The 27,324-nt window shown below is 41.1% G+C and overlaps 1 protein-coding gene across 1 annotated transcript in view; it reads right to left on the bottom strand.

The window, feature by feature from the left end:
• Positions 1-5,723: 5,723 nt before the first annotated feature.
• The window catches only part of PTPN11 (protein tyrosine phosphatase non-receptor type 11), a 39,797-nt gene continuing 18,196 nt past the window's right edge, over positions 5,724-27,324 (bottom strand). Inside the window, exons 7-15 of the mRNA XM_065417530.1 lie at positions 21,958-22,054; positions 21,401-21,480; positions 21,108-21,266; positions 17,352-17,483; positions 15,753-15,907; positions 15,513-15,580; positions 14,448-14,599; positions 10,681-10,793; positions 5,724-6,418 (exon numbers count right to left, since the gene is read on the bottom strand). Of these exons, the coding sequence (XP_065273602.1) occupies positions 6,355-6,418; positions 10,681-10,793; positions 14,448-14,599; positions 15,513-15,580; positions 15,753-15,907; positions 17,352-17,483; positions 21,108-21,266; positions 21,401-21,480; positions 21,958-22,054 (1,020 nt within the window). The 3' untranslated portion in view covers positions 5,724-6,354. The remainder of the gene's footprint in view (positions 6,419-10,680; positions 10,794-14,447; positions 14,600-15,512; positions 15,581-15,752; positions 15,908-17,351; positions 17,484-21,107; positions 21,267-21,400; positions 21,481-21,957; positions 22,055-27,324) is intronic.

Below are 27,324 nucleotides of genomic sequence, written 5' to 3'. Positions count from 1 at the left end.
TACCCCAATATAACGCTGTCCTCGGGAGCCAAAAAATCATACCGCGTTATAGGTAAAACCATGTTATATCAAACTTGCTTTGAGCCGCCAGAGCGCGCAGCCCCGCTCCTCCCCGCGGAGCGCTGCTTTACCGCTTTATATCCAAATTCGTGTTATATCGGGGTAGAGGTGTAGTTGTATTTTTTTCCATTCATCACCACTGTATGGGAACACTAGGTGGAACCCTCAGGGAAGCTCAGGATTTTCCTGTAACTGTTATCAGATATTCACTTGTATCACAGTAAAGCCTAAAGGGTTCACTGAGAGGGCCCCAGTGTGCAAGGTGACTGCACACACCTGTAGTAAAGAAATAGTCACTGCCCAACAGGGCTCATAATCTTCGTTACTAATGATACAAATGATTAGAGATGGGTGGGGCGGTCAAAGTGAAAGGAGCCTGTTTGTACTTAGAGCAGCTGGATGGTGTGTAACATATTGAGTAGCAGGATGGTGTGTTAAGGAGTTTGGTTCATGTCTATAAAACAGATTGAGACAATAAGTGTGGGAGGAAAGATATTACTAGAAGCTGTCCAGGGAAATCACGGGGTGAAGGTCAGAGGAACAAGATAGAAGCCATTATCTTAACAGTCTAAGTCTCAACCCAATACCTGGACCATAAGGACAATCATTCCTTTGGTGATTATTTCGATTTCTGAAGTACCGTTCTCACACTGGACTGAATAACTCCAACCCCCTAAGTGGTATGCATTTCTCATGCAATACACAAAAGTGGATCCAAACCCAACACACCCTTGTTAGACACATTCATACCATTTTACCCTGCAGGATTATAATCTTAAAAGGGAGATGCTCTACGTGGCTACTGTCCTCATTTGAATTCCGCTTGTATTTAAATCCACAAAGGCACTAACAGTGGAGATTTGCTTTCTTCCCGACATTTCAGTGGATTATTTTTATGCCTTTCCATTACTTTGAGATGGAACTTGTTTTACAACAAATTTGGCTGATATTTGCTCTGTGTCCAACTGGCATCTCCTCATGCTGTCCGTATTGCAACACAGCGCCTGCTTCTTAAAGAGCACAGATTGGCTCATTTATATTTCCACAGATCAGCATTTGTAAGCACAATCTACCGAGAGGTTTAACTCAGTGTTGTTGTTCCATTCATAGATTCATAGAACCTAGGACTGGAAGGGACCTCGAGAGGTCATCGAGTCCAGTCCCCTGCCCGCATGGCAGGACCAAATACTATCTAGACCATCCCATTCATTATAATTAGTTCATATTACTGTGAAACAGACTCAGTAGTGCAGGCTGCTTGGTTCTGGAGAGCCAATAATGGTAACAAAACGCCTAGTAAGAGTTGTTCCCAATTGCTTTTATGGTGTGATACTGCCTGGGCTGGTAGGCCTAAAATTAGACTGAGCTGCTGTATTTAGACTTGGGGGCATGCGTATCCTCTGCGCCACTCCAGGGACCAAGCAGAGCACTGGATTTTAAATGCACCCTGCTCCAAGTGCTTCAGAGATCCAAGGATTTCAATCGCTTTTGAAGTGCCGCAGCAGCAGCTGGCAGAACGGAGCCTGAGGTGCAGCACAGCCCCTACAGAAGCACCAGCCCCTCCTCTGAATCACTGCGTGGCGCTGGCACACAAGGATCCCAGGGTACATCAGAGCCCTGAAGATGTGAGCTGTACAGTTGACATCTCTGCAAGAAACAAGGAAGCAGCTCGGAGAAGAAAGCATCAGAAATAAATGAAAGCAGCAGCTTCCCCCCCCCCCCCCCCCCACGGTACTCAACTGAAGTCCCCAAACACACAAAGGGAGGGGTGGGACAGCTGTTCTCTTCTCCTCCCCATTGAACTTTATATTCCCTTCTCCCTTTAAAAGGGTTCAGTAACACATTAAACATTCAGCTGGAGAGGAAGCTATTGCCCATCATGGCTTTAGGGATTTTCCCTGCACTATTTGAGTGCAAAGAGCAGCAGACTTACACAGGTCCAGTCAACCAGGAAAAGGGAGAGGAGGGAAACCAGACTCTCTTGTAGATGTCCAATGAGGCAGACACACAAAAATCACAGGCCTCTGGAAGTTAACTGGATGAGTTGTGCTGAGATAGAACTGAGTATTTTGCTACAGGGCTATCCAATTTGCAGTGGGCAGTAAAAGCAGTGGGTTAATAACACTGAAATACCATATATTACAAAAGAAGCTTGGTTGTGCTCAAGCTCTTCTTGTGGGGAGCAAAGACCGTCTACATAACACACAGCTACACCATGGAGGGAGGCTGACTGGAATTCGGTCAGTCTAGAGTGGGGGTTACCTAACGAAAGAAACCTTGACTTTAATATAAGCGCTACAGAAAAAGAATTGGAGTAATGGTCCAAAACCATCTTATAAGAAAAATTATTTTTATTCCTAATTTTTAATTCTGCTGTTTACAAATATGCTTTTATTCTGATAATTATAACCTTGCAGCAATAAAAATCACAGCGCAGCTCGCAAAGCAGCTGAACTAACACCCATAAATACCAGCAGGGAAAACAATGAACAACCACTAATATTTCTATACATGATCTATTCTTTTAATGTCACATTTTGACAATTGTAAATGATCTACAGAATGTATGTGGGCAAAAGGCAATAAGTGAGTCTTTTGAAACACTAAATGTATAATAAAACAGCGCATCATCATTAACATTTACATGATTCACATCAAATTGATGACATCCTAAATGTCCTCCTTTTAAAGGATAGAGATTTTCAATAAAATATTACATTTCATTTAATACTCTGGTACAATACTTCATACATTGCAGGAAAAAATAAATGTACGGTCTAGTCCACCTAATAAAAGGATCTTTTTTCATTAGCCTTTAGTACTGTAATAAAAAAATCACAATAGTGTCATAAATAACCAGGTCTGCAATTAATTACATGTTTTGCTATTTAAAAATGGAAAAAATTAAAAAATAATTTGAAATAATGAAGTTATGAAAAAATTGTCCTAGTACCAACTGTTTGATTTATCCCATCCCTACAATGAAAAAGGAAACAAGTGTTATAGCTAGGATACAGCTTATGAAGTTGTATTTTTGAACACATATACCTCAAGAGAAAAAAAAGTTTGGTCAATAGAAGAACTAATCAGTCCTAATAAAGGTTACCTGAAATGAAAGTGTATGCTATAAAACATTCAGTAAATGAGGGTCTGCAGCAGATTCTTGCTGGCATACAATACTGTGCCTTCGGAATTGGTTTAAATTTCCCTTGTGGTATAAAGTCTTCTACAATAGAACACTTCAAAACTGCATCCCTTTTCCATTCTATTGTTACAGCAATAGCTTGTAGAGTGATGTTAAATTAGTTTTTAAAAACCCACTAAAAATACATGAAACCCAAGTATCCATTTTTCCCCTGTACCACAGAACATTTATATCTTTTGTTTGATTTGTAATAAAACAACCAATGTTTAAAATAGTATTAAAAGAGAAAGACACACTAAGAGTTACCCCTCTGTCAGCTATGTTTGAAAGGCAGCTGGTTTGTAACTTGCAAGATCCCCCCTTTGGTTTTCAGCAGGGCCAGACACTCCAATTAAAAAGGAACAGCTCTCTCTAGCATACAATCTTTTGGAATCTTTTCTAATTTAAAAAAAAAAAAAAAAAAAAAAAAAAAAAACCATTCATCCATCATGTGCTCCTTAAGATTAACACACATTCTAGACAAATGAGATTTCCCCAGTTCCAAGAACAAATAACTACAGAGCTGAGTTCCACAGATTTTAAATGCTATCTTATGATAGGCAGCTTTATGCTGAATACATCACCATATTATTGGTTACAGCCAATACAAGTCAATCTTTAGGACAGGTCACATTTGTGCAGTTCATAAGCTACTGCTTAGAGGATCTTCCTTTGAACTTTCATTTTGGTACAAAGCGAGAAAGAGTCCTGTGGCACCTTATAGACTAACAGACGTATTGGAGCATAAGCTTTCGTGGGTGAATACCCACTTCATCAGAAATTTCCACCACATGCATCTGACGAAGTGGGTATTCACCCACTAAAGTTTATGCTCCAATACGTCTGTCAATAAGGTGCCACAGGACTCTTTCTCGCTTTTTACAGATCCAGACTAACACGGCTACCCCTCTGATATTGGTACAAAGTATTTCTAATCCTGAACATGCACTTCATTTTCTCCTGATTTAAAACCTTGCAGCATCCAAGGAAATATAGCACCACATAATGCTACACAACATTTTCAATTAACAGATATTTAGACGGTTATTGAATTACTCAATTCAAAAACACAACTCGGCACTTAAATGATCCCTATTTAACCTTTGCAGAAAAAGTCAACATGATGAAACTGTACACGGAGGCTGGGGAAGGAAGGTGATATAAAGCAAATATTCTATTTGTGACTGAACGAACACAAGTAGATGAAAACTGACCATCCTTTCATCAAGCCATAAGAATTTTAGATCTACAGAGGGTGCAAATATTAACGACTGTGCTATAGATAATGACATTAAGACACAAATATTATGGTGTGCTGGTGACAGGAGTTCCAGGACCAGAAGACAAGAGGTATTATAACAAATAACAAGAGGCAAAGTAACAAAGTTCAGCTTAAAGTGAAGATGCGCCTTCATTCAGTTCAGACAAACACAAAATGTGAAGCATTTGACTTTGCAAAGCATTCTCAGGGAAACCCAATGCAATCCCCACATGAATGTAGGGAACACAAATGCTGCACTAATTACATTCCAGGCTTTTGTGTAATTTCACTACTATGACCAATAATGTAACTTCATCACTCCTGCACCCTTACTGCACATACAGAAATACAATGCAGTGATTACCATTATCTGCATACTCTAAATAAAAATGATGATAATTCCTCAATACCACCTGGTGGCTTCACCGTAATTCTCAGAACTCCACCAGCAGTGAGGGGAAAGATGCTGCTAAGACACCACTGGTACCTACTCCTCGAGCCTGATCCTGCCATGAGCACACACTCAGCTACTATAGGCTCCAATGGGAGATCCAGATTCAGACAACAGGACAGGGCAAAGTTTCTTTAATGCAGGAAACCGAGAAGTGTTTACATCCCTTCTTCTGCAGATGAAGAAACCCAGGTAACTGTGGCACTATAACAGCATCTCTCACTGCTGGCGTCACTCTGGGAGCATTTTGTTTCATTAATAACAATCAAAAGTGTTTTTAGAGATAGATGCAGTATTTTTTATTTTTTTTTAATTAAAACATGGACAGCAAATTGGATGTGGCTCTGAAAGGCACTTTAGGCAGAATGTTAATGAAACTCCTGCCTGATGAAATAGACCAGAACAAGCTGCTGTTGACTGGTACCTGCGCTGCCCTTTTCACTAAGGCAATTTTAGGTGATAGCTAGTTTCCATATAGTCCTTTTCCCCAGGCTACCTTCATTAGTGTAAGGCCTTATTGAGAACCAGAAGGCCCAAATAACTCTATTTTTTAAGACGGGGTTCACTTCAGCCTAAGATAACAGCCTGCACAGGGGGTTACTGGTTTCATTGTTTTAATACGATGTCAAGTGTCACTGTGGAGCTTCCTAAAATGTCCCACCTCCACAGGTCAGATCTCCTGCTTAATAAATGAACACTGAAAAATTAACATAGGCAGCGGCCCCACAGCTGCTAGACAGCTGCTTATTTTTTTTTTTTTTGACAGAGTGGCTGTAAATTGGTATCTTGGGTACAGGTCATCTATAGAATGTTCTAGTCTGATGCAAAGGCTACTTTTTGTAGTTACTCAAAAATAGCCCATCCAGCAACTCAGCTGAGAAGTAATCAAAGCCATCAGCTGTCACAAAAAACATCTTCATATCAAAGATTAACTGCTCACCCCTGTCAAACTCAGACCAAGTTTGAAATGCATTAGGACTAATTTTATCATGTAGCTGACTTTTAATGTGGGTGATCCACTGTCTTCAAACAATCAAGAATTGTTCCCATTAGTATTTTATATTTATATAATGGACTTACCCACATCACTGCTTCCCCATTCAAAAAAAAAATCCCCACAACTGCTCTGATAAGAAATAATGCTAATAACCAGATTTTGAAACAAAAATGCTATTTGAAGCAGATGAACGCCAGTCTAACAGTTGGCTGGATTCACAATTAAGATTCTACAAAATATCTTTCTACATTGTAGAGAGGATTTCCTTTTTATTTGAAAAATGAGCAATTGTAAATCAAATATTGGAGAGAAAGGATATAATGATCTTTAGATGGTCTTAGGTTTTGCTTATTATTGAAGGGTTAAACACCATAAATAAAAAGGTACCAAGCCTTCAAAGTTCATTCTTCATGTGAAGCTTGTTCCATCTCTTTCTTGACCTTTTTTAAAAAACAATATTCATTTCTGGGAAAGGGAAAACAATTAAAAGCTCATTAGAAACATATACTATAATAATTCATCATTCTGAACGTACATGGAAATACTTCATTTTGACACTTAAACAGCAGTGATTGATATTTTAGATCTAAAATATCAGATGGAATTTCACACAACTAGAGGCATCCATCGGTTTAAAGAGATATAGTCTGGTCTTCTCCCAACTTTCACGCGGAGTGGCATATCCCACCTTTTCCATTGTCACTTTACAATTGTAAACATGTTCTATCAAAGGGACAGTGACAGGTCGGAAGGCCTTTTTTTAAGCACAAAAGGAAGAAGATTGCCAACTTGTTAGAGCAGAAGCTGAAAGAATTAAGATCTAATTTACTTTTCAACATTTACGCTGTTCACTTTGCATTTCAGTTGGCTTGGACAATAAAAAAAGCCTAAACTGTTAATTCTTGAAAGGGTCACCATAAGGTAGCTTTGGCCCAAAACGTAAGAATGAATCAAAGGGATATAGAAACCTAACTTTAGAATAAAGTTCATTTAAAACTTAAATTCAAATTGCAAACTGCAGTACTAGGCTAGTTTATGAGAACCAGAAAGAGTGAAATAAATATATTCAATTACATTTGACTGGGGAGCAGCCAAAAAAGGGTAGGTATTTAAATATAGTGTAAGACAAAATCCAAGTACTTATTTGAGTGATGGCAAGGGCTTAGTTTAGTGATATTATATCAATAATAGGATGAAGACCCTTCACTTCCTACTCCAGAGCCTTGGCTCCAATCTGCCCATAGCTGGCGGTGACTGAAAGTCATTCGCATCCAATTGTGACCTGAAGTCAGTCAGTGGTTTCAGTCCAGATCCTTGTGGACACCTGTCCACATCATACAAACACAGTTGACACTTTTTTGACAGCGTCAGTAAAAGAGGCCAAGGATTAGACAGCCTGCTGCCTTGTCTCTTTAGGTGGTCTCCAAGTCCCTAGCATAGGCCAGGATCAAAGCATACTTGCAAAGCAGCATGGGCAAGCTTACATTGCAGCTGTCTATGTTGGATCTGTTCCAGAGATAGAATGTTTTAGTCTTCAGGACTGTCTATGTAATATCTTCTGTAAGCCCCCAGTTCACATAAATTTAAAGGAAAGAATTCCAATTCCAACACTCAGAACTCAGGCCATTCAGAGCAAAGACTAGAGATCAGAGCGAATATTCCATCTTTCTTATGAAGTCTGAAGGCAAACTCCCATTGTAAGTTAAAATTGGTTTTAGTAGTTTAACTCCCTTGAGGGCTGAGTGGGTGGCAATACATAACTGAGAGGATTTTAAGATGTGTACTGTTCCCTGGTTGTAGGGAATACTAATTAGGGAGCTATTGAAATGTAGACTCCAAAACAGGATATACTGCAAAAACCCATCAAACAGATCATCAGACCATGACTTATTTAACAAATGCCTAGTTTATGGACCACTTTCCAACTCTGATACGGGTTACAGTCTATTGGGTCAGGGCGGGTGCTGTGTCCTGTATATGCCATAATGGCTCTGATAGGCCTACCTAAATCACATGTTTGCAGATCACTGGCCCAGTCACCTCTCTGAACCAGAGGTGTTCCATCACATAAGCACATTAAACCCATATGCTAAAATCTTGTACAAAGTTTTAATTTAAGGAAGTTTTAAAAGTTCAGTTATTCTCTCAAGGGGGGCTCCATGTACAAATGACATCATGGACCCCCATATTTATTTTATCACTGACTTCCAGAGCAAACTGACTCAGTTTACGAGTCCAAAATTATTCAATGTAATACAAAAGTGGCTGGTGTTGCAGACTCTCCCTGAGATCTGAAAGTTTATCTGATTCTTGCTTGCCTCTTACATCTGTGCCAAAAATAGAGAGAGATTCTAGTCAGAGGCAGAACAGCATCTACACCACCCTCCCATACTGTATCAGCTCAGCAATGCTAACATGAGCATAAAACATATTTGGTCAATAGATCAAAATGAAAGGATTTAAAATCACTTACAGCCCAATCCAGCAACGCTCACTAATACTCAGACTCAAAGAGCACCACCATCTCAATTCTGAAATGTATTTAATCCAAGAATCTTTGCCATAGCGTGAGTTGGTTTAGCAGTTAAAGTTTCAGTCAGATCTTGCAATCCTTGCCGATGTGCAATAATCAAAACCAATTTTAACTTACAATGGGAGTGTACCTTCAAACTTTATAAGCAAGATGGAGTATTAGCTCTGATCTCTAGTCTTTGCTCTGAATGGCCTGACTTCTAAGTGTTGGAATTGGAATTCTTTCCATTAAGATCTGGCTCTGCTGGGTCCAAAATATTACCCCCCTCAATCGGTAAATCAAGTTGCTGTGAAAATGATGTTGAATATTTTAGCTGCTAAACCAACTGACACAATGGCAAAGATTCTTGGCTTATATACATTTCATGATCGAACTGTGATTATGTTAAAATATGCCATAGTGCAATAAAAACAGCTTTAGGCTAGATCATACTAGAATTTCTAATGTACGTACCTTCCTTTGCATGGAAGTTTCTGTACATCTCATCTAAAGCTTTTCTGCTGCTGCTGCATCAACCCCACATTTTCATATACTCTAGCACTATCTTCTCTCATTCTAAAATAACAGATTTTTATAGGGGGGGAAAAAGTCAGATTTACTAGAAAATAAATACATATCACATAATTCAATGATGTTAGCTAATAACGTGTTCAATTCGCTTCAAAGCACAGAGCATCTGGATTCAGAATATTGGGTGATTTCTGCATGACCCAATTAATGGGGCAGATTCTGAGACAACTGCACCCCATGCAAGCACTGAAGTTGCCCACTTTAACATCATTACGGTTGTACAGAGTTAAGTCAGCACAAAACCTGGGACAGGATGAAGGCAAGATTACAATAGGGTGGCATCGCAATCTTACTGCAATGCTCGTCATTGAGGAGGTTAACAAGAAAACCCAACACAGTAGGGCAGTGTTTCCCAAACTTGGAAGCGGTGGCCAGTATGTCCCTCGTCCCGCGCCAGCAGCTCCCATTGGCCTGGAGCAGCGAACCGCGGCCAGTGGGAGCCGCGATCGGCCAGACCTGCGGATGAGGCAGGAAAACAAACCGGCCCGGCCCACCAGGGGCTTTTCCTACACAAGGGGCGTCCCAAGTTTGGGAAACACTGCAGTAGGGAAACAGAATGGCAAAGTATTAACGGATTTTCCTCCACCTTTCCGAACAACCTTCTGAGAACCAGGGGCCTTTTTCTTCACCACTGCACCCCCAAGTATGGCGGTATTAACCTCGGTGTCCTGGCTAAATTCTAACTTAGGTCACTGAATTCTTTCAACCTACATTTCCCCTATGCTCAGATACCATAGTAATTGTCACCGGAGAAATACACAAGACAGACAGATCATTTCAATGGGGTATGGTATTCTTTACTTTCTGTCCTAAACTACTGTTAGGCAATGCTGATGTATGCTTGCTAAACGGTTCCTTTATTCATTGGCGGCTGCAGGGACCCATGTATAATTTGTGCTCGATGAATAGAGCAACCGGTATATTTTTCATATCTAAGTGCTTCACACCCAAGATATCCTTTTCCTATGTTTTAACGCAGGGATTCTCAACATTTTTCTTTCTGAGCCACCTCCCTCCCCCAACATGCTATAAAATCTCCACAGCCCACCTGTGCCACAATAACTGGTTTTCTGCATATAAAAGCCAGGGCCGGCATTGGGGGGTAGCAAGCAGGGCAACTGATTGGGGCCCCATGCCACAGGGGCCCCCATGAAGCTACGTTGCTCAGGCTTTGGCTTCAGCCCCAGGTGCCAGGGCTCTGGGCCCCAGGCTTCAGCACCAGGTGGTGGGACTTCGGCTTTCTGCCCTGGGCCCCAGCAAGTCTAACACTGGCCCTGCTTTGCGGACCCTCTGAAACCTGCTCGCGGCCCCCCTGAGGGTCCCGAACCCCTGGTTGAAAACCTCTGTTTATCACCAAGGCCCCATTTATATCAAATGACAAAATCAGTGCAGGATTGAAAAATTCCATTTGTGGGGACACCAGAAAAAATTAATAAAGGACCCTCAAGTGAAAGTGAGCAGAGAAAGAGAGCAAAAGTTTGCTCAGGAAATTCCTCTTTGTTATATGATTAGAAATAAACTCTTACGAGGAAAACAGTCCACAACTAGACTCTCTATTGCCGGATCTGCTTGAATTCACAGGCATTTCGGAACTCACTTGTTACTTTGAGAAACTGCTACTTACTCTGGACAGGTTGGGGTCGGAGTACATGGTGGAAGTGGGCTCTGATCCCCACTTGTCTGGTCCGATAAAGAATATTTAATGTTTGTGTATTCATGCCCTTTCCTCTTACTCTTCTGAAAAAAGGGAACACAAAAATTAAACAGGTTTAGAATAGTCAATAAAACAGAAACCTACATTTTTAGAAGATAATAGATATAAAGTTCAAGAAATGAAATATAAATTAGCCAAACCTACTTTCCCCCCTCCCCCCTCAGAAAAGAGGTTTTTTTATTTTTATATAAAAAAGTTAAAGCATGAAAGATTTCACTTCTGTAACTACAACATGCACTCTGGATATTCCTAGAGGTAGAGGTTATCTTTGACTACTGGAAGCTTTCAGTAAAAATCTTCACAGAATGCTTGGTCCCTGCCCGCCCGCCCCCAGTCTCTAACCAGATGTGCCAACTTTGTGAGTTCACACACGTGAACATGAACGTATTTTCTTTATCCAAACCTGGCAAAAAGATCCATCCTTCACTGTACAGTAGACAGTGTCAGCCAGTGGGTCTCTGGGGCAAATGGGCATCATTCCCCAGTTTAGGATAGACATTAACAATAGCTAAATATACACCAAAGTCAAGGTTTAAATGGTCAAATACGAGTGCAAGCCCCACTCCTAACTTTTTCCAAGGTGTATTCTTGGAGTGCTCAGACCAGCAGCACCTAATGATCCAGTCAATTCTATGACTGAAATTTTCAAAGCATCTTAGGAGACATGGGGCAGGTCTACACTGAAAAATTACATCCTCATAGCTATGTCCCTCAGGTGTGTGAAAAAAACATACCTGAGACACGTAGCTATGCCAACGTAATCCCCGGTATAGACAGAACTAGGTCGATGGAAGAATTCTTCCGTAGGCCTAGCTACCGCCTTCGAGTGGATTAACCACAGGGACAGGAGAACCCCTCCCATTGCTGTCGGGAGTGTCTACGCTGAAGCACGGCAGCAGGGCAGCTGCAGCAATGCCACTGTAGCATTTTAAGTAAAGACATAGCCTTGGATTCCTAATTCCCAATAAGGCAACTTTGAAAATCTCAGCCTAGATTGCTATACGCAGCTGGCACTAGAAATGGAATGTTCCTACCACTTCTGCCTCCCACCTTCTCCTGACAAATCACTTTGCAGGGACCCTAGTCAAAAACAATTTTGTTGCTGTAACCTTTCAAAAATCAGATTTAAGGGGAATAAAGGTTCAGGCCTTGCCCAAATTTAGAATCTGTGAGGTACACACCTCTCACCTGGACACAGCTAATAAAGGTCAATTTTATGCTGCAGCCTAAAATTGGATTTTGAATTCTTCTAACTATGTGATAAATGCCAATTCAACCAGCAGATGTATCTTAAGTGTAAAAGCAGCAGAGAAGCAGAATCAAAGTCAGCTCTGTTCTTTGATCTGACTAAATTAGAGAAAACAAACCATGAAGATGTAAATCTAAGGCTTTTCTTCCTCTGACTTCGCTAATTCATTATAATTATTCCTACTATTCAGTTTAATTATTGCTACCACATTTCCATTATTCCTAATTAGAAATAATTACTCAAGTTACTTCAGTGTTACAAAAAAAAATAAAAAAAAAATTATTGCTTCCAAGAAGAAAATTAACCAAACAAGTTTACTTTGTAGTTTTCATACATACGAAAGAGACAGGCAATATTTAACACACTACTTGATTACATCAAGACTCCAGAGGTTCTCAATGCCAAAAGGAAAAACGGGGAATATTTCTAGAGTAGAGCTGGGCAAACGACTCAACACATTTTCTAAATTAGGGCAAGAATATGACACAGAACTTGCTTCACTCATTAGCTTTTCTTTCCACAACTATTTTTTTGGGAGGGGGGGTTGTTCCACTGGTAGAAAGGACGATGGAAACAGTAAATTTCACCCCCCAAATAAACTGCAAATTGGGGACTGAAAACACTCAGCTGCTTCCTTCATTCTACTGATGCTCTCAACCCATTTCCATCCATTTTTGTTCCTCTCTCTCACTGCACATGTGGCGCCACATCAGGTCATCACAAGGCTGCTCAGGATCACATTAGCTTCTGACAAGAGCTTCAAAGGGCTTTTTAGTCCAAAACTAGAAGCACTAGTACTGTATTAGAGTAAAGAAAAGCTTAGAATCCAGTTTAAGTCTCGTTACCATTTTAGCACAGTAGTATACGTTTTACATGACTACAGATTTAATCTGACCATCATAGGAGAGAGATATTCCTCTGTTCTAGTATCAGACACTATTGTAATGATATTAGTTCCATTTATATTGGAACAACTACACTGGAACTAAAAACAAACGCCAAGAGACAGTAGTGGCAATTTTGTGAAGGGCTGCAAGTGAACTGAACAATATATAATATTTGAGAGTAAGAGCTTTGCAGAGAACTCCATGCATTTTCAAACTTCAGTGAACTTTAAGGCAAGGTAGGACATAGCAGAGTCATAAAAGAAAAATGTCTGAAGCGCCTGAGGACTCCTGTTCTGCAAGTGGTGGTGATTAAGTGGGTAACAGATGGTGTGAATGGTCTTGGAAGAGGGAGAAAGATCAGTAGCTTTAGCTATATAATTGTTGCAGCAGTATGGAGAACTGCAGAGGAGAACAGCCCCTGCTGTTCCAGACAAGGCTAAGAATCCAGGATGGCAGTCATTTAGGTTTCAGAGTAGCAGCCGTGTTAGTCTGTATCCGCAAAAATAACAGGAGTACTTGTGGCACCTTAGAGACTAACAAATTTATTAGAGCATAAGCTTTCGTGGGCTACAACCCACTTCTTCGGATGCATATATCATTTAGGGTAAGGGTTGAAAGAATGAAAGCGCCAAGGAAGAAAAGGACAGAAAAAGAACAAACCCTTTCTCCATCACAACACAATATAAACAATCTGCAAAGGCATTTGGGGGCTGCTGGAGCTTTCCGGAGCAAGGAATACCTCCATGATTCCACTTTAACTAATCCTGAGCTAACCAACACTCATTCCAATGCAGTCACTCTACCTTGTTACGAGGGTCTCTGCTCCAAATGCTCTCTCTTCCTTGGCTATTATGCTGCAATAACATTGGCTCCATTGTTTAAAAGGATTTCTTTCCAAAGATTTAAACTAAGCCCAACATAATCACCTTTTAATCATTAAACACTTAAAATGTTCGACTTCCAAAACAGGTGTTGCCGTGACTGCTGATTGAATAAAATTACTACACTTCAAACAGATTTAATGGAGAGACTTAAAATAACTCTTGAAATCCACGTTATGCACAATGAAGCATAAGGGAATCTTCTTTATTAAGACAGAGTCTTACTTTTCATTCCTTCCACATCCTAACCTGATCAGTGAAGTTAATGGGAGTTCTGAGTGCACTAGGGATGCAGGACTGGGCCTCAGATGTTGTTGCACCTTCCACGAAAATACTGTAGGGAGGAATGGTGATGGAGGAATCTTCTCCCCCTCCTAGATGGCTGAAAAACTACCGGTAAGTGTTCTTACTACTTTAGAATTATCTAAATCCTCAGTTTCAATAAGTCTTTTAAGATAGTGACTTGAAATAGATAGTAAAGCTCTTTGAACGAATAGTTTAATAGAACAAGGCTTTTCATGATGTATACAGTCAACATACAATACATATGCCTCAAAAAGTCAGACAGCAACAGGGCAATTCTGCTCGTTCCCATCATCACAGCAAGCTCCTAATCGGCATCACTGCACAAAGACTGTGGTAGGTTTGGGACCAACGTACCTGCTCCTCTTCAATTCTACGCTGTAGCGTTTCAATGTAGTGCTGTACTGCCATGTAAATAAATCTGTACTGCGCTTCTGTTTGAACCATCCCTGACCGCTGCGATCTCACCATCTGAATGGTCTTTGGAACATCAATATCACAGTCCACGCCTAGAAGAGACCACCAGTGTTAGTGCAGCAGTGTAACACATGCTTTTTTGGGGGGGGGGGGACGGGGGGGGACGGGGACGGGGGGGACGACACTGTCAACTCTTTGGGACAGAGACTCTGTTTTCCCTTGTGAATGTAAAACACATAGCACATTTGGGACTACTATAATAATGATTTGGTGTGGAAATCTGAGTTTGAGACTCTTGCTTAGCTATTTGTACATAAACTTGCAGTACTGTAAAGACAAGATGCCAAGTTGTTCTGGAGGACGAAAGAACCATCACTTTGCATTACCCTAATTAGACTCCAAATGAAGTCACATCCAGTCTTCAGCTGAAAATGTTCATCATAATACAGAGGCACTAAGGTAGAGGTGGAATACTTGGAACTTAAAGAAAAAAAGTCCACCCCACCATAGCTGAGAAAGGAGACAAGTGATGAGCAGTCTTCTGACCAGGAAAGACCTTATATCAGTCTAGTGTTAACTTTATGTTGAGTTATATAAAGGATAGTAACATGGCATTGTCTGTCCACTATAACTTTAGAGGACCTCACAACTTGCCCTTGCAAATAGGAAACCAAGATCATTAAAATGCTTTGGACAGCAAAGATGGCAAACGGTAGGTACAAATGGATAGTGGCAGAATAAAGGTGTTGGCAAAAAGCAGGTATGCTAGCAAAAAATATGGTATTTACAAAATCACTGTAGGGGAGATGCAAAATCCTCATTCCGGGCTTTGGCCATATGACTCCCTTTGAAGTCAATGGGAGCACATCTTAAAGGATGTGATTTCTGCCAGGCACAAACATACACTTTGCAACTTCTTCCTGATCTTCACCAATTGTCTCCTTCTCACAGATCACATAATGGCACTTTCACAGCACTTGTGAAGAAACTAAACTGGGGACCTACCTTTTTCTCGGATTATGTCAATAAGAATATCAATCACAATAAAAGTTCCTGTTCGTCCAATCCCAGCACTGTCAAAAAAAAAAAAAGAGACGTGATTATGGTTTCCTTTCTGAATAGGCAATAACGTCAGAGTAGCCCAACCTAAATAAGTGTCCAATATAAAGATGTACTGGACTTCAAGACGGTATTATCAAGAAGCAGCTTTTTGCAGAAGCTAGGAGATAAGTTGCATTATTGTACCTGCAATGCACCACAACAGGTCCTGAATCAGCGATGCTTTCCTGCTTGTGGTGGACCTCCTCTAAGAAGTCCAGGACACCACCAGGATCACTCGGTACTCCATGATCAGGCCAGGTTCTGAAGTGATATTGCCAGACTGTTCTCTCAGTGTTCCCCTGAAAGAGAGCCACCAACATACATGTGAAAAAATTAAATATATCCAGAGAAACCCAACCAAAAGCGTCCATTTACTCAGGATGAATCAGACTTAGTTTAAAAAAGGAACACAACGGCCTTCTTAACACCATCAAAAACTAAAAAGGCCATGCATTCCTCTTGATTACAGTAACCTTCTCTCTAACCTCCCCAACACCCACACTGCTCCCTTCCACTCCAAATGAACACAGCCTCCAAGACAGTTCTTCCTGGCCTGGCAATCTGACCATGCCATCTGCTTCCTTGAATCCCTTCATGGCTCCCTGCTTCTCTATTGCATCAGTCTCTAGCTTCTTGTCCTCACCTTCAGGATGCTGCATGACTCTATCCCTGACCTAGACCCTAACCTGACTTCAGTGGGATGATCTGCGTGCTTTCCTACTTGCTGAATCAGGGTCTTAGTCTCTTACCACGTTGTGCTCTCCTCCCACTGGCACCCACCGTTCGTGGTCTCACTCTGCCAGTGACATCAGCCTAAGCAACCAGCTTGTTTGCTTTATCCCTCAGCAGTTTTTGCACCTTTTTCCACACGCTCGCCTGCACACAGAATGGTCTGCCTGAACTGGTTTGCCAACCTAATACCCTCCCATCATTCAAACCCCTCCTTTGAGAGTCACTTCTAACACCTTCAAGTAGAGTCCATTTCCTTTTCATTCATATACAAGTCAAGCATGCCATGCACATGCCTGTGCTGAGTAACCACATACAGTAACCAAGGCTATCTCCTCGCTCACGGCCACCCCATCGGTCTGCAGCTCCTTCTGTCACAGACTAAGCTCTTTAGGGCAGCGACCCTGTGCTATATACTCAAACTTAGCATACTTCTGCGTACTGCAGAATAAAGAAAAATAAAACAGTAAAACAATTAAACCTGCCAATATGGCAGTAATGAATTGCTCTGGTACTGGCGAAGAGGGAGGCTCCCACATCAGGAGCAGACTAACAACAGTCATTACACAGGTACCTTAAGAATGAAGATGATGCAAGGCACTCAGATATTATAGTGAAGGGGCACATGTGAGCATCTAAATAGATTGAAGGATGGTTTGGTTTGCACTTAAGGGCAAGACCACCTTAACTTCAGGTCTCCCAATAAATCTACAGAGACACGTTCTCTGCTGAAGTGCTTAAATAATGGCTACAAGAATATGGAAAATAAAGACATTATCCCCAAGCTCAAAAGACCAAATTCCTTGACTTAGAACTTGAGCCTCAAAGTGGAGGACAGGACTTAAATTTATTAAAACTAAAAGCCTGTTCCTGGACTCTCTCTTTGTGGCCAATAGAAGGTTTAGTCCTTTCATCAATTATTTTTTGCAGCCTAAATTAAAAGATGAATATTTGTTAGAAACTCTAAAGGACTAACCAAAAAAAGGAAAAAAGAAAAGCTACTGACACACTTACCTGACCAACTTTAGAAAGTTTCAGTTCTCTTAGCGTATAGTCATGAGCTGCACTTTCCTTAACATTCCTAACACGCATAACCCCGTATTCCTTTAATGCGTATTCATCAGGCCAGTATTTGACACACTTACTCTGGAAGACAGAAGAAAAAAAGCAATTACTATCTGATTTCATGGTCTATATAAATACCCAGTTCACACAGTTACTAGCATGGTGCAGATTGGCTAAGACTAGCTTAACAGGCAAAGCTAGGTTTGCCTGTCTTACCCAATGTCCATTCAAGGTGGATATTTCTTTTTCCTGTGCAAGATGGGGGAGAAAAGAGAATGCAAGGAAGCTCGGAGGGTCCAAGACAATAAGGACAGATTGGGGGGGGGGGGGGGGGATTTGCTTTCCAGCAGCGTTCCTGATGTTGTTAGCTTCAGTAGATTACAAAAGAAACAAAAACAAAACCCACACAGTGACAGCAAAGAGGAAAGCCTAGAAGCATGACACACTCACCTCAGAAGTAGTTTTAATACATGGAGAACTTCAAGAGGAATGCATTAATCTCACAAGTAGCTCTAAAACCTAATATTTAAAGCTATAAATATAAGTCAAAGAAACTGGCCATTTTTAGTATAGAAGCATCTTGGAAGAAGTTTGCCCTTCGCCTCATCTAGAAATCAGAGCACAGAAGGTTCACTGGGCTCTTCGGGTCATCCATCAAGAAGTGAGGGATTGTTCTCCATGGGGTGCAGAATGCTGTCTCTGTTGCTATTTAAGCCTGGTTCAGAGTGCCCCACTTCCCTTGGAAGACTATTCTATTGTCTGTGATGATGTATTCAATATAACAAGGAGCAAGTCCTCCAGAACCAAGTGAAAACAGTAATAGGGAATAGCTAGATACAATGATTCTTGAGAACCTAAGAATGCAAGCCTAGTCCATGTACTGTAAGAATGAACAATCTGTAGTAGATACATAGACAGATTTTCTAGCAATATCAAATGCAGACCACCCACAGATTACTGTAGGGAACAACTTCCCCATAAATGTGCATCTGAAGGTCAATAATTTCACTGCCAAAACTCAACAGCAGATAGAAAACACAACAGAGGAAAGGATCTTGCTGCCAACATGAGAAGATATTATGCTAGATGAGGGATGTAGGCATACCCATTTGCCAGGATGCTTTGGATCTAAGCTTTTGTTTGTTTGTATTTTCTGCAAAAAGCACAAGCTGCACTGAAACCCACATCTTGTATTTAAGTAGACAGAGATAACAATTTGCAGTTTTAATGCATGATATTGAACAAGGAAGCATCTGTTGGCATAAAGAGTCTCAACGGTAATGTGTAATATTAAAGAGTCATCAGTATGGGAATGGGGACGCATTGTACATCAGCTCAGTGGATCCCTTCCAAGACTGCATTATTTTAATTTGAGAGAGACAAGGTGGAGACAATTATTGAGAGAGAGAATTATTTTAATTCATAATGATGTGCTTTAGTTTGCTTCGCCTACTGCATATTTTGCAGTCTTAAGAGTCCTAGATAGGTCTGAGACAGTTTCAGGATCCCCTACTGCCTGAAGCAAACTGTTCCTAAAGTCATCCTCTCTGGGCAAGATGCTTCCCTCTACCTCCTGCAGATCAAAAAGCACCTTGGCCTGGGGTGTAAAAGCTTTCATATCCAACCAGGCCAGCAATCAGTGTCTACTGAAGAGAAAAGGCTGAAGCATATCTCAAAAACACTTGGTACATGATGCAGTACTTTAACGCTCTGATTACTGAATCACTTTCAAGGGCTATGTCATTAGTGTGGAGAGCAGACTGGCACAATTTAGAGAGAAGTGCCAAGAAACTTGGGGAATGTGCAGCAGAAGTGTTGACTGGTGGAACAAGCAAAACGGCTATTGCTAGAGCATCAGCAACATCTAGCAATCCTTTACAAAAAGCATAGATCAAAAACTGAAAGTCAAGATGAGCCTGGCCCACTTGATCAAACATCACAGAAGTTATAGGATCCTGAGGGTGCTCTGAAGCGCGACTCCTTTGAAACCACCCAAAATCTCTTCATTTTGTTCCAGGAGTGAGGAAGCCAAAGCACAGCTCCTTCCAATGAACCAGCTGGTCTTTCTTCACTGCACTCTGAACAGAGGGAACCTGTCACACATCATCAAGCCAGCCAGGGAGAGGTCTCGGTTTGTTTTTGTTTTTTTAATTAAGGGCAGGCAGGATTTTAACAACTCAGAAGTCAAAACTAGTCACTAACCCACCGCCCTGCTGATGGCAGGCTGGAGACTTTAAGGTGGGGGGAAATGCCAACAAAAGCTACAAATATCCAGCTTCTGTACTAAGATTATTAAAATTCCTCATTACATATGGTCACGCAAATGCAAAACATTGTCAATTATTTGTTACATAACAGAGCACTAGCCATCTTCTTACTCAGCCTTTTTCCAGGCCCTCATCATACTGAGTGGAAGGATAATTTTCTTTTTACTGAAGACATGATGTATAAGATTCAAACACGAAGTATCATATTCACAAAGAGATAGAGGAAAGAACACAGAAAAGGCACAGAAACTAAGAGAACAAGTACAGACCATCAGCAAAAGTGTTTGCAAAAATCCAAGGCAAAGGACTCCTGAGAGAGAAAACCAGGCTGCACACAAGCAATGGAGTACTATTGTTGCCACTCCGTCAAGATTTGTGAGCCATTTCTCTTTCTTCTGTTTCCCCTCATCCACCCACCTACCCGACAAGTTTAGGATCCAGAAACAGAGTAACAGCCCCAGATCGCAGGAGGGGGAACAAACGAGATCTCTCTGCATTTAAAGAAACAAGACGAGGTTCTGGGATACATAACTGTAAAAGTTCTCTCTTTCAAAGTAATAAACATGCTAGTATTGCCAGAGCAGTTCACTAGAGACTCACAGATCACTAGGGTTGAGTGAGCACATGTGCTCACGCAGAACATGGCTCGCAGACTGCATTTGGAGGCAGAAAACATTATGTTAGAAATAAACGTGCTAAATCACTTCTGCTTAGGGGAGTCTCATCTGGATGCAGTTACAATCCAAATGACTAGCTCATTGTACAAGCCCAAAGAGTTTTATCAATCCCAAGTCTGGAAAGTAGTGAAAATAAAGAAGGAAGAAGAGAAACACATTCCGGTAATCTCATAAACGCTATTCAGGCTAGCATGAATGCATGGCAGAAAATTTCACTTAACACTGTCGAAATTTCCAGTTAACGAGTGGTGCACTCCAAGAAGTTCATTTTCATAGTAATAACCGCCTTCTCCCCTCCCCCGCAACCTGCTTATACAAATAGAATCCACAAAGGCTTTGCAACTAATAGAGTTTGGGCTTGATACCAATAAACAGCAATATTTTAGTTTCAAGCACATGGCATTAACTCCCTTAAAGTGTACAGTGTGCCAGCCTGGCTGCACCAGTTCCTTCACTGTTCCCTCCCCTTAAGTAATTTTGCAGTAAGTAAATTCATGTAAGGCAGCTGTAACTTAGTCAGCCTTTATTAAACAAGAGCCTGATCCTGTGAGATGAGTGTGCCCTTGATTCCAATCGCTATCAGTGAGAGGAGAGGGCACTCTGCATCTTGCAGATCAGGGCCCTGGTCTCCAATGGGAGTTGTAGCTGCACCATATCACCATTTTTAAGCTTGTAAGTCAATGTGACTGAAGTCTGGTTAGTCCTTACTTGTGTTGAAACTTAATAACTTTTAGTGGGGCCCGCCTGAGGTTCCATTTTACCTTTCCTCTTTCGACTTCTTTTGTTGTCATAACGATAACACGAGAGTTCTCCTGGAATACCATTCTCCAGAAGTCATTCACTGTGTTCTGTAGGCAGCCTTGAGTAGCAATGTAACTTTTTTTTGGCTTTGAATTGTTGCACTTAGTTTCAAATTCAGGCTAGAGATCAAAACAAATATCAATGAATGATGTGATTGTAAAATGACTTTAATTTGTTTTTAGGAGGGAATACAATAGCAAGCATGCTATGCTCTGTGCCAGTGACAGATTGAAGGAGGCAATAACACACTTACCATAATAATATTAGCATTGATATAATCTGAAACTGGTTCATTTGGATCTCCGTCATGTAGAACAACTCTGGTATGATCAACTAGAGGAAGAATAAGTAAACAGCATGTTAAACTGCTGCATTCTGTGATTGCTAACTAGTCAACTTGTAATTGGTTCCTTAGTACCAAACAAACTACATGAAGGCCAAGTTTCGCATGTACTTGACTACTTACCATTTCTAATAGCTAAGAAAATGGCCAGATGACTCAACCTTTCCTCTCTCCCTGCTCCCTAGGACAATTATTTAGTCAGTGCTTCATATTTGCAATTAATCTGAATATGAGATATATAAAAAGTATATATAATTATTCTGTCCTGCACCCTACAGCACAAATTAATCCTCTTAAACTTACTAAGCACTAGTGCTGATCACTGAGCAATAGTTTAGCTTGTTGGTGTTTTAATAGAACAGCACTGTACTACTGGCCAATAATTATTAGCTTCCCAGTGAAAGGATACGTGAGTGTACCAGCCCAATGTTAACAGTGAAACAAGAAAAAAAGTGAATACTACTTACAAGGTAAAATGTTTTTGTATCTATTTTTGTTTTTGCTTTCTTGCCGTTGACCCTCTTTACGACTATATAGAAGTTTGCATTCTTGCTGTTGTAAAGTCTAGATGAAAAGGGCACAAACAACTGGTTTTACTAAAACTTGCACCACATTGGGAATGATGAGACAGAGTGCACACAGTGGTGGCTCTCGAGAAAAATCTGACATTTGACTATCATACTAGACATCATTAGAAAAATGAAATCTCATGCGTCAGCATTCAGGTTGGTTTGATAAGGTTGGTTCAAAGGGTTAAACTCATTGAATTAGGAAATTCAAAACTGCAGAGTTACTAGAAATAATATGTGACGACTTTGAAGGCAAAAGCTTATGTCTGGAATCCAAACTTTTGTAAGTCAAGTAACCATTGCATCAGTAAGTTTCCATTCTATTGCTTTGAGGCAGATATCTGCATATACAGGTTGGTCTTTTTTAAATTCAACTTCCTACGGAACTTTATATTCAGAAACAATATTTGGTTACATAAACCTGGCATAAAATTTGTTGTTGTTTTTTTTAAAATGCAGAAGTTTGGCAGTCTGAAGGAAACCCAAACAAGCCAACTGCAAAATGAAAGCAAATGCCTGAACGTGAACACACTGAACTGTGGGCCAGATCCTCCAAGTGTTAAATCTTCTGGCAAGCATTAAAACATGATCACCTCAAGTCTAATTCCTAAAATCCACTATTTAGTAGTAACACGTTACAAAGAATTCAGGAATGATGGAGTCTGCCCATATGTGGCCATTCCGCATTTAAACAATTAAGTAAAGGGACCTCCCAAAGCATACTCAAAGACTGGTATCATCATATGAAGCAAGAAGCTGGGCTGGGATTTTCCAAGCGGTTTAACCAGAGTCGCAAATGCTTTTCCAAGTGGCTTCATAACACACCAGTGACAGTTTGCCTATTCTTTCCATCTGCAAAATGGGCATGAGAACGATTTAAAGGGGCTTGCCCAAAGTCACAGACACTGGCAAAGCCCGGAAGAGAATCCAGGAATCTCAACTTAAAGTCCCCAGCTAGTTATTGTTTCCTAGGCAGTGACTCACACAAGAGTAGGAAACGTGGTCTAGGGGACTAAGCAGAGAAATGGGACCCAAGGAGCAGCAAGTTCTAACCCAGTCTCTGACATGGACTTAATGGGGGACACAGAGAAAGTCTTTTAGCATCTCTCTCCATCTTGAGAAGTAAGAGGCAATCCCTACTGCCTCCGAGAGAGTTGGGAGAACCAATCAATGTTCACACTGCTTTGAAGGAGAAGTGCCAATACCATCAAAGCAACCAAAAGAGACCCCACCCCCTCAATGACGTGAAAAAGGAACGGAGCATTTTGCCCAGACGATACTAGATTTTTGCTAGAGTAGCTGCCTACGCTAAGAAGGAAATTAAACAGGGTGGATTAAGGAGTGGAGGTCCTCAAGGAGAAAGGGCGAGGGGAGAAGGATGAGGAGAAGAAAAGAAGCCAAGCAGAGTTTCTGCCAAGTAGGTCTGAAGAACAGAGCCACAGATCATTGGGGGTTGGTCTGAACCCTCCTTGTAAGATTTAAAACTAAACATAAAGATACTTGCTTATATTTCTCCCAGCTGCTGAGTTCAAGGGAGGAGAGAAAGTCTGCTTAGCAGCCTGGTACTACTTTTAATGCTGCTAATAATTAACTATTAGAGAGACAAAGTGGGCGACGTATTATTTTTTATTGGCTCAACTTCCATTGGTGAAAAGACAAGCTTTCGAGCTACACAGAACTCTTCTTCAGATATTACCTCACCCACCTTGTCCCTCCAATATCCTGAGACCAACACAGCTACAACCACACTGTAAACAATAATTAACTTTGGTAACCATTTGAGCACTCTATAAAGACAGTGTGGCACTTTGTGGTCTGGACTTCTCTACCTGAACTGGATTCCTTCGGGCCTTATTTGGCTTTCTTCCTCCACTTCCGGCACTACCAGTATGTAGCTATATTGCTGGGAAGTCCCAGAAACAAGCTGCCAGAGATTATATTGCATTGCCACAACACAAGCTTTCAAGAAGAGGAGTGGATTCTTGTAAGCAACAGCCAGGCAAATCCTAAATAACGAGGGAAGACTAGGAGCGAGTGTTAAGAGAAAAAACTAACAAAGACCCTCTATAAGCAACTCTAGATGAAAACCGGAAAGTGATAACAAGAAGAAACATCCTGAAAATAAAGGATATTACAGTCTTGTTACAAACCATTCTCTCATCTCAATGCATGCCACACTAGAATAAAAATAATCACGGCAGATATGTGCTACAATAGGACCAGAGAGCAAAATTAGTACCCAGAGCAGTAACAGGACTTGCGCTTTTGCATGAAAAGTGCTGTCATAACTATAAAGGGAAGGGTAACAGCTCTCCTGTGTACAGTGCTATAAAATCCCTCCTGGCCAGAGACTCCAAAATCCTTTTACATGTAAAGGGTTAAGAAGCTCGGGTAACCTGGCTGACACCTGACCCAAAGGACCAATAAGGGGACAAGATACTTTCAAATCTTGGGGGGGGGGGGGGGAAGGCTTTTGTTTGTGCTCTTTGTTTTGGTTGTTGTTCGCTCTTGGGACTGAGAGGGACCAGACATCAATCCAGGTTCTCCCCATCTTTCTAAACAAGTCTCTCATATTTCAAACTTGTAAGTAAAAAGCCAGGCAAGGTGTCTTAGTTTTACTTTGTTTTCTCAACTTGTAAATGTACCTTTTACTAGAGTGTTTATTTTTGTTTGCTGTACTTTGAACCTAAGACTAGAGGGGAGTCCTCTGAGCTTTTTAAGTTTGATTACCCTGTAAAGTTATTTTCCATACTGATTTTACAGAGATGATTTTTACCTTTTTCTTTAATTAAAAGCCTTCTTTTTAAGAACCTGATTGATTTTTCCTTGTTTTAGATCCAAGGGGGTTGGATCTGTATTCACCAGGAGTTGGTGGGAGAAAGGAGGGGGATGGTCAATTTCTCCTTGTTTTAAGATCCAAGGGGGTTGGATCTGTATTCACCAGGAGTTGGTGGGAGAAAGGAGGGGGATGGTTAATTTCTCCTTGTCTTAAGATCCAAGGGGTTTGGATCTGTATTCACCAGGGAATTGGTGAAAGGTTTCTCAAGGCTTCCAGGGAAGGGAATTAGCTTTGGGAATGGTGGCAGCGGACCAGATCTAAGCTGGTAGTTAAGCTTAGAAGTCTTCACGCAGGCCCCCACAGTTGTACCCTAAAGTTCAAAGTGGGGATACAGCCTTGACAAGTGCTATATATGCTTAACCTTAAGGAAGCCTTGAGGTAACCCTCTGAAGGGAGGCAAGTATTATTAACCCCTTTTTACAGATGGAAAAAATGGTGACATAGCTCAAGTGAGCAGAAGGATGGTCCCGTGGTTACAGTACTAGCCTAGGAGTTGGGAAACCTGGATTCAATTCCCCACTCCAGCACAAAACTCCTGTGCTATCTTGAACAAGTCACCGAGCCTCTCTGCCCTTCAGTTTCCCCAGCCAAATCAAGATAAGATCTCTATAGGGGAGTTGAGAGTCTTAATGTTTGCAAAGTGCCAAGAACAGAAGATGCTGTATTAGTACAAAGTAGTAATAGTAGTAATCATTTATGGTGCAAAGTTCTACAGAAGGTTCACTTCAGCTGATAACATGTGCCTGGCATACTGCAAGATTCTTCAGGTGCTTGAATAAGCCAATTACACTGAACACCTTGTGTATAATTAGCACTTTGACGCTACCGTAACTGCACATTTAACTGTGTCCATTTTATAATCTGCAAGCAAAGTTTACCCCCGGGTTCTTTAAGCATGGGATTCAAACGGGAAAGACTACAAACATGTCCTTGCTTCATACAATTCATTATTATTGCTCTGTGCATCCCTGAGGAGAGACCCATAAGCAGCACTGACTTGTAGCTAGCCCATTAAAGTTGTACATAGTGCAATAATAAATCTGGTTGCAATAATAAATGAAGGTTCTCAATTCACTATACCATCCAAGCACTAAACTCACCAAAAAGCCTTTTTTCAGAAGCAAAAGAATAAGGAATCCTGCCAACATCTCTATCCAGTAGTTCACAGGAAAAGAGGGATTACATCCTTAAATATACTTAAAGAGAAAGTAATTTATAAGCACTATCTGGGTAGTAAGACCATAAATGGCACATGCAGAGTTTCATGGACATCCTGGAGTCTTCCACAGAGATAGACAACCAATGGCTGTCAGAGCTGAATTAAACAGCAACATTAACATTTTATGAGATGGTTTCATTTCAGAGACCACCATATGACATTGTAAAGAGACATTTAGGATTAATACAGCAATTTCCAAAAGGCAGTGATGGTGAAAGGAAGAAGCTCACAATACAGATTTTCTGTTTTTATAACTTTTTCCCCTTTCATAAGTTTTTGGCTTCCCGGTGAATATATGTATTCAGGAAAGTCAGAGCATTTATCTGCCCCATTTCTCCAAGGGCCAGCCACAATGAATCAGCTACATTATGAGTTTCTCTTCCAGTACTCCACCAGGCCACAAATCATCTCAGGCCAGGCCAGGCGAAGCAAGAGGTACATTAACAGTGCTAGCTCTGTGGTTTCATAGATGAGTCTACAATATATTCAGAAGGACACTGTATGGGAATGCTTATCCCTCCTGCACCAATATTGGCACACAGGGCGAAAACCAGTCTCTTCCATTCCTGGGCAGCTAAACATTAATCCACATAATACCACCACCAAAATCATTTCATCAGCCAGCACCAACTACAACGGGGGCGGGGGAGAGTGGGGGGCGGAAATCAAGAAGAGCTTTGGGACCTTTGGCTAGTGAAGTCTGAGTACCGGAAGGGTAAACTCAGAGTCCCCAGGAGAGGATGCTAACTGCAACACATGTTTTTGTTCTTCAGCCAGATTGAAAAGCCAATTTATTGTGGGTTCAAACCAAGTCATGTAGCTGTCACATGCAACACAGTTTAAATGCCACGATATGACAGCTATTGAAGTATACCACTGACCACGGTTTCTTGGTCACATCCACATGGAAAATATAGCTAGAGCAGAATGTGGCTGTTTGCCTACTTTATGCCATTAGCTACGTGGAGCATATTTGCCTGTTCTGTATGAAAGCCAATGGATGCTAGTTTGATGCATAGACCCTTATATCTCCTGGGCCCTAGTTATCCAAGGCTGCATCCTCTCTCTCCACCTTCCTTCATTACAGTGATCAGCTGAGATAATTCTATTGACAGTCCCTTTTCTGACCGCAGAGGGCAGAGAATTTGTGGGAAGAGGAGACACTCAACTCTGACAGAATGGTGACCAGAAACTCTGTTTCCTTCTT

The sequence above is a fragment of the Emys orbicularis genome, chromosome 16 (genome assembly GCF_028017835.1).
Source record: "Emys orbicularis isolate rEmyOrb1 chromosome 16, rEmyOrb1.hap1, whole genome shotgun sequence".
NCBI classification, from domain to species: domain Eukaryota; kingdom Metazoa; phylum Chordata; order Testudines; family Emydidae; genus Emys; species Emys orbicularis.
The sequence above is the reverse complement of the archived record's forward strand: the minus strand, read 5'-3'. Positions and strand labels throughout refer to the sequence as shown.